We start from the raw sequence: 7,599 nt of genomic DNA on the forward strand, positions 1-7,599 counted from the left end.
AAAAATATAATTAATTATATGAGTACAATAATAAGATTACATACAATTTTATAAATCATTAATTTAAATTATATATATTTAAATTTTAAATTATAAATTAATACAAATTTTATAATTTAAAATTCTAATTATTTAAATAAAATTAAATTAATTAAAAAATAAAAATATACTAATACAATTCAAATCGTATTAAAACGTAAATAAATTTGTTGAGTCTATAAACAAACTTTAAGTAAATAAAAAATTAAATCCTAAAAAATAATGTGATTTTTTTTTTAGAATTAATTTTTTTATTTTATAATAAAAAAATCTTATTTAACATTAAGATAGTCCAATATACTAAATAATTTTATTTTTTTAATAATTTTTAATTATAATTTTTCAATTTAAATTAATCAATTTATTTTTAAAATAAAATATAATAAAAAATTTAACATTATAGTTATATTAACTAATTTTTTAATTAAACTATTTATATAAAATAAACCAATTTTTTTTAAACTAAATGATAATACGTCTCATTTATTTTGCCGAAACAATTATCTAAAAAAACATTTTTTTTGGCTACACCGTGGACGCTGGTATTATTAGAAAGAGAGTGAGTCAGATAAGCACATTCTTACCTCACTATTGCAAAACTGAAAGCTGCGCCCACAGTTTGGGTACTAACCTCAACTTAAATTTTAAGTAAATAAATAAAACGAAAAATAGCGTGGAATCCACGCGAACTCTGCGAGCCTTATATATATATTGCAGATTTGCAATAACAGCTAGCTACGCATAACAAACACTAACACGATGCAGAGTTTGCAACAGAAAGCGGCGGAATGGAGCGGAGTGGCAACGGACGACGCTTTTGCCATCGACGAAACCAATCTGTTTTAGAAACTTGGCCTTCAAACATTCATTAATCTCTCCACCAATTTCTACACCAGGTACTTACTTACTTAATGCTCACTACTTCTTTCATTCATTTCAAATGTAATATCGGTTTGACTTGGGAGATAGGGTTTATGACGATGAGGAAGAATGGTTTCGTTCAATCTTCGCTAATTCTAAGAAGGAAGACGCTATTCAAAACCAATACGAATTTTTCGTCCAAAGAATGGGAGGCCCTGCTCTCTATTCTCAGAGAAGAGGTACTCTTCTTCCACAATAGGGGAAAATGCTCTACGAGAACATGTGTGATTATGTAATAGTTTCAAGTAATCTTGTACCAGCAATTTTATTTTTATCCAGAGCAGAGTGACATCTTTAAAGATATTGATTTTGAAGACAAAAATACTAATTAAGTTTTCTAAGATAATAATTGATGGATATGCACGACTTTCTGTCAATAAATAATGCAAAATAAAATAAAATTATTCATTTATTTTATTATTTATAGTAGTACATGTCTTGTTACTGTTATATAAATATGAAAACGATTTAGATTTTGGACAGTGAAATATTTATTATCTTTTAAATTTTCATATACTTTTATTATTCTTTATTTATCATAAATCCTATCAACACAAATAAAGTTTTGCTTCAAAAGTTATTACTATATTGTATAGATATACATAAATTGATAAAAAGACATAATGAATCTATTGTTTGCTATCTTTGAGTACTAAATTAGTACTTTTTGTACTAATTAGTCCAAAATCAAAATCTTCACACGACCTAATTAACACTTTACTCTTCTATTTATATTGGCCAGTGATTTAGCACTATATGCACTCTACTAGTACAATTGGGTCTTTTTCTTAACATCATCTTAATATTATAAAAATATTTGTAGCTTAATCAACAAAAGTTTTCTCTCTCAGAGTGGAACTAGCTACCATATAAGCTTCCTTCTTGATGTATTGGCAGGGCATCCTGCTCTAATTGGTCGACATCGACCGTTTCCAGTCACGCACCAAGCTGCAGAGAGGTGGTTGCATCACATGCAACAAGCGTTGGATACAACTACAGATATAGATGATGACTCAAAGATAAAAATGATGAACTTTTTCAGGTTTATTTTCTGTCGCACAGTGCAACTTCATATATATAGATGCTTGTTCAGATCCTATTTTGCTTTCCTTGTTATTTTTTTAGGCACACTGCATATTTTCTGGTTGCTGGAGATGAACTGAAGAATCAAAACCAGCAAGTGCCATGCAAGCATGCAGCAGGAAGATAACAATAACATTCACCATAATCTTATTTTCATTGCATATTTGGAGATCAGCTAAGGAATCAAATCATACCAATACCAATGGCCATGCAAGCATGAACCTGGATCAGAAGGTAGAGCATCCATGTGTAAAGATTTAACATTTTTATCACAATAGGATATTCAAAAGAATGAAATGGTCATTCTCTTTGGAATATTAAAAATGCTCTTAATATTATGTATATTTTTAAGCACCATTTATAAATGTTATCCATGAATAAGGCACTTCTCAGTTCAAACACTTAGATGTGGTTTAACTTTAGGGTTTTCCTGCTTGTTTGTTTGCAATTTACAGCAACTAGATCGATGTCAGATTCATTCTTATAAATCTATAAATTTATAAATTTTGATTTATCAGTGTTAATTTTTTAAGTCTTCACACACGGTTTAGTTAAATTTAAGCATATAGCACGCACACATAAGATCTTGAACATTTTGTGGCCAAAGTTGGAAAAGTTGCTATGATTGTAATGAATTGCAGGGGAAAGGGATGTAATGCAAGAATGAAAATTGATACATTTGTGGTGGCAATTAAAGTGGGAAATGACGGTATATGATGCTATTTGCCTATTTTATCTTCAACACGCATACCAAATTTGATGTAACCTAACTTTGATTTATGCCCTATACTAGTAAAAAAGAAAAATGGATTGATGATGCCCTAAATGGCAATTAGAAAGGCTAGTTTCTTTTATATAAAAAAAAATCAACAAAACAAGGTGAACATAGAAAGAAATAGAAAATTAGACTGCAGAAAATATACAACAAAAAGCATATGATTACTATTCCTACATTATCTTTAATATGGTTATCAATAACTATTGGAATCAAGCATCATACTACTATTATTTACTATTATTTTTGACTGACTTGTCAATAATTTCGGTCACTTTCGATGTTGTATTGTGAAAGATGCTTCCATTCTTCCCTAGCAAATATTTCAAACAGGGTCGCTAACAAATATTTCAAACAGGGGGAAAAAAATAATTCGCATGAATAAATAGTTTAGAATTTAAAATTATACAGATGTTTTAAATTAATTTTTGTTACACATTTGTCCTAAATATCTGTGTAAATTGAATTAATTTACATGTAAATCGAAATCGAATTACTATGATTTGATTTACTTAGTAAATTGAATCATTTATAATTTATCATTTAATTAGTATAATATTTTAATTATTTATAAAATAATTTAATTAACATAATATTTTACAAATTATATATTATATAAATATAGTTGGTCATTTTATATTGTATAATTATCTATTACTTCTGACTTAAAAAAAAAATTCAAGTTTCAATAATCAAGCTAATTTAATTTATTATGCATATATTGTATAATAGTAAATTAAATTAAATTGATTCGATTTATATAAAAATGTTTAAAACAGACATGTAATAAAAATTAACTTAAGATATCTACATAATTTTAAACTCCAAACTATTATTCACGTGAATTATCTGAAAAAAAAAATCATCTCTTTCTCGCATGCTTTCTTTTTCTTTATTATTCTTGGCAAGGTTGGGACCACCAAAATAAAAATTCCAAACACGCCACATTTGTAAAGTAAATTCACAAACAATAAATAAATACTTATTACTTATTAGTTTCAATATCCTTCAGAAGAAGCACACGCACATTATCACTTTGTTAAATAATACCCAGTCTCGGAAAGTCTTTAATGTTAACTCGATTAACTAAAATAAATCAAGTTAAACATTTCAACTCATGGAAGAACCAATCTTCTGCAGATGGCTTTATAGCTTATTATATCTTCTGACGGAATTTCTACATACAAAACCTGCACAAATAAATTAATAAAAAATACGAAATTTTTTATTCAATTTTTACACAATTTTGTCTTGGCTTCATCTTATAGTGATTATAAAACTCTGAAAGTTGATTTAATAGCTTCAGCTTACATTGGCAAAATTCTTGCCTCCATTGAAAGTTTCAAATTCGTAGTTTAGATGTGAAACACCGAATCAAACAATAACTCCATTTTCTTGAGAAATTGTTAAATAGTTGTGGTACACATTTGACGGTTCCATGGCTCATCAAATTAAACATAACACAAAGACTTCTTTTTAGTAAAATTGTAGTAAATGGCTCATCAAATTAAACATAACACAAAGACTACTTTTTAGTAAAATTGTAGTAAATTCTTCGTTATAATTAATGGAAATTTGCTTGTGCTTCGCTTCTATTAGCACGTTTCCATTGAAGAAGATATGCATTACCCCCCAAATTTTGTTTCTCTGGTCAAGCTTTCCCAATCTTTGTACCAATGAACTAAACAACTGATAATTTAAAAAAAATTGATTAGTGTTAACTCAAATAGTACACAAACATAAAACAATGTTAGTCATTTTACATTTCTCATTGAGTAATACACTAGTTCTAATATTCTTATTGAAACAGCGAACAAATTCCTGCAATAAAATTCCTCATACCAAAATCCCCATTCCCAAACACAGACCCTGATACAAAATGAAAAAAAAATTAATTCCACATTTCGTATCAAGGAGGATTCAGCTCTAAATAAACTAACAGTCAATGGTGCTCAAAGAAAGGATGTGAAACTCATCCTTCCCATAAACCATTGGATCCAAATTACAACACTTTTTCCACATCACAAGCTCCCAGCTAAAAGGAGAAGAGGAGACCACACACTCATTGCCAAGAACTGTTTTGATCTCTGCATGAAACAATGCTGGTGCGGAGTGAATTTTGAGCATACAAGAAAGGGCTCAGAATCCTGCGACGACTGCTGACTACAACACTTGAGGCCCAAAGGTAACTGTCCAGATTGCATGTAGGAACAATTGCGATACGATTCATATGATAAGTACTTGGGGCACATGAGAAGAGGATCAACAACCTGTGGATATAGTTGTTGAGCAAATATCAGGCTCATAGGTTCCTTGATAAATAAACATGTTTCTCTACTTGCAAACACAACCAATATTTATATCAGCAACTAAATCAACAAATATGAACCAGGCCCAAACTTGAGCACTACAGGAAAAATTCCAATGGCTCCACCAGTCAAGTTGATAAAAGCCTGAACCCAGAATATTAGGAGTGCTAATTTCTTACTTCTAGTTCGAGGCATAAGATAACAATGAACATTAGTAGTAAATTTATATTGAATATTATTACTAAACCCCACCCTAGTGTCTTGTACTAACTAGCATAGACGGATGAGCTAGCAAAATTGTTGGCTAAAATCTAAGGGTGCAGAATCAAAAAGCAAGGACAGAATAGGAAAATGTCGGTAAGCACCGCCGTTGTCAAGTCCAAAGGCATACTTAATCTCAAAAGTATTCTCTTGTGTATCAACTGATATATAAACGTGCCTCTCAGCAACTAAGCTGTAATACCATGGCTTCTCTACTAAGGCTCCTTATCAATTACCTAGACTGTCACTCACAACTTCACTATGGACAATCTTATTAAGTGAAATCCTGAATATAATTGCAAAAGGATGAACCAAACTACCAAGTGTGTGTTTGGCAGAAGAAAGAGATTTACCTTGATTGTTGAAGATGAGGGAAATGAGTGTATGAAAAGAGTGAGAAGGATAGTTTGAGAAATAAAATAAAGATGATCTTGCATGTAGAAAAGATGAGGCAGGAAGGTGAAGAAGGGTAATTAAAAAATAAAATAAAGATGACAGTATATGTAGAAACGGAAGAAGGGTAGTTGCGAGAATAAATTTTGCAATCAATTCTCAACAGTAAGAATTGAAAACAAAAGCTACAAAATATTGCTTCAAGTAAACGTACGGGTAAAAATCATGTTGAAAAAAATCATCCAAACAAGTTTGGTCCAACGTTCAAGATGTTTAAACGTGTGTTCATATGCCAGCAAGACTATTCCAGAATCTTCTCCAAATCTCCTTGTATCTTTCCGTTAGTACCATTCAGATTTTGTGAATACGAATAGCAAGTTTTATATATAGCTATTGTACCAATCATTTGTTTTATGAAGAAAGCAACAATACGATACGTTTTTTCTATTCTCTGCTACTTCCTCTGTTTCAAATTTTAATTTACTTGTTTCATTAACTACCATAACGAACACCACTTAACAAAGAGATAGATATACACAAGCATAGATAGAGAGAGACACAGAGCAAGATTACTTAACCTTGAACTTGGCAACCTCATTGCTAACCTCCTTCATATCCCCTTTCGTGAAAATCAAAGCCACATTTCCCTGATCCAATTCACAGAATAAGCACTACATAATGAAAAATTCTATTCGAAAATCTAAGATTCAATTTTGAATTGATAATCCAGAATTAAAAGAGTTTCTAGTTTATACCCTAAGAAGAGGGATAAGGTTGAGAAAAGACTTGTTTCCAGTCCTCTGAGCTTGGAGCGTGAAAGAGCGTCTCATCATGGAGTTCTTACCCATCACCACCACAGAATCGCCCTTCAAACCCCTCCGAATGCCGTTTATCTGGTTGGAACCGACGTTATCGGAGGTAACCACCAGGACCTGGCTGTAGTCCCTCAGTAGTTTCCACATCTTAGCGTCGAACGCCGCCTTCGACACCTTCCCCGCCATCGCCAACCACCACCGCTACCTCCGAAGTTCGCAACTCCGAACTTGCACTAACGACTACTCTGTTCCGCAAGAAACAAAGAAACAAAACCTAGATCTGATGATTCTCTCACTGCTTCAATCCAACGGCTGGTATAAAATGACAACAAAACTCAAAAATACTTTACAATATTTAAAATAAAAACTTAAACTCACCCTCTTAGTTATTGAAACCTAAAATACTTATTTTCTTAATTATATCTAATTTACTATTATTATAAACATTTAGTTAATAAAAAAATAAATTAAGTATATTAGTACTTATTAATACACTAATTATAATAAACTTGTTATATAAGAATAAGAGGGGTGGTCTTTTTTTTTTTGTGACTAGTAATTTATATACAAGCATTTATACTTATTTTTATTGATTACAATAAGATAACAAATTATAGAATTATATAAAATTTTAAAATCATAATACATTCAGTGGAATATTTTAGGAAAAAATTATTTTCGGAATTATTTTTAATAGTAACAAAAAATTAGTAATGAAATGTTTAAACAAAAATGTTTTTCTTGGTAAAAAAAACCAACAATATAATGTAATCAGGACTTAGTAAGAGTTTTTCATTAAACGCAATTTATACTAAATTGTATGAAATGTGGAATGACTTATAAGTAATAATAACATAATTTTAGTTTTTTCTTCAAAAAAATCTAGAAATATTTATAAGAGTAAAATTTTAAATTAGTCTTTAAAAATTTTTTTAGTTAGACACTTTAATTTTTAATAGATTTTAATCATTAAATCAATTCTCAAACTTTTATTTAGATTAAA

General features: G+C 29.9%; 2 protein-coding genes across 3 annotated transcripts; one reads left to right on the top strand and one right to left on the bottom strand.

The window, feature by feature from the left end:
• Window positions 1–692: 692 nt before the first annotated feature.
• Window positions 693–2,555, top strand: LOC130935733 (two-on-two hemoglobin-3-like). Of its 2 annotated transcripts, XM_057865613.1 has the most exons (4): window positions 693–935; window positions 1,009–1,139; window positions 1,812–2,002; window positions 2,086–2,555. In XM_057865613.1, exons 2-4 carry the CDS (start codon window positions 1,014–1,016, stop codon window positions 2,168–2,170), a joined length of 402 nt encoding a protein of 133 aa, XP_057721596.1. In that variant the 5' UTR covers window positions 693–935; window positions 1,009–1,013; the 3' UTR covers window positions 2,171–2,555. The 2 variants fall into 2 exon arrangements, 1 of the variants encoding a protein (XP_057721596.1); XR_009067955.1 differs by having other exon boundaries at window positions 1,858–2,555.
• Window positions 2,556–4,548: 1,993 nt separating this feature from the next.
• LOC130933202 (60S acidic ribosomal protein P0-like) lies at window positions 4,549–6,896 on the bottom strand. Its single transcript, XM_057862752.1, has 3 exons — window positions 6,537–6,896; window positions 6,360–6,428; window positions 4,549–5,088 (listed from the first exon to the last, which is right to left on the bottom strand). Exons 1-3 carry the CDS (start codon window positions 6,780–6,782, stop codon window positions 4,840–4,842), a joined length of 564 nt encoding a protein of 187 aa, XP_057718735.1. The 5' UTR covers window positions 6,783–6,896; the 3' UTR covers window positions 4,549–4,839.
• Window positions 6,897–7,599: the final 703 nt, after the last annotated feature.

The sequence above is a fragment of the Arachis stenosperma genome, chromosome 6, assembly GCF_014773155.1.
Source record: "Arachis stenosperma cultivar V10309 chromosome 6, arast.V10309.gnm1.PFL2, whole genome shotgun sequence".
Taxonomy (NCBI): Eukaryota; Viridiplantae; Streptophyta; class Magnoliopsida; order Fabales; family Fabaceae; genus Arachis; species Arachis stenosperma.

Excerpts from the sequence above, each read along its gene's own strand:
- LOC130933202 (XM_057862752.1), bottom strand. The coding sequence starts at position 6,782 with ATGGCGGGGAAGGTGTCGAAGGCGGCGTTCGACGCTAAGATGTGGAAA. Across the intron at positions 6,429-6,536 it reads ACCTTATCCCTCTTCTTAGG|GGAAATGTGGCTTTGATTTT; the intron begins GTATAAACTAGA and ends GAATTGGATCAG. Across the intron at positions 5,089-6,359 it reads ATGAGGTTGCCAAGTTCAAG|GTTGTTGATCCTCTTCTCAT; the intron begins GTTAAGTAATCT and ends CTATATCCACAG.
- LOC130935733 (XM_057865613.1), top strand. The coding sequence starts at position 1,014 with ATGACGATGAGGAAGAATGGTTTCGTTCAATCTTCGCTAATTCTAAGA. Across the intron at positions 1,140-1,811 it reads TCTCTATTCTCAGAGAAGAG|AGTGGAACTAGCTACCATAT; the intron begins GTACTCTTCTTC and ends TTTCTCTCTCAG. Across the intron at positions 2,003-2,085 it reads AAAATGATGAACTTTTTCAG|GCACACTGCATATTTTCTGG; the intron begins GTTTATTTTCTG and ends TTATTTTTTTAG.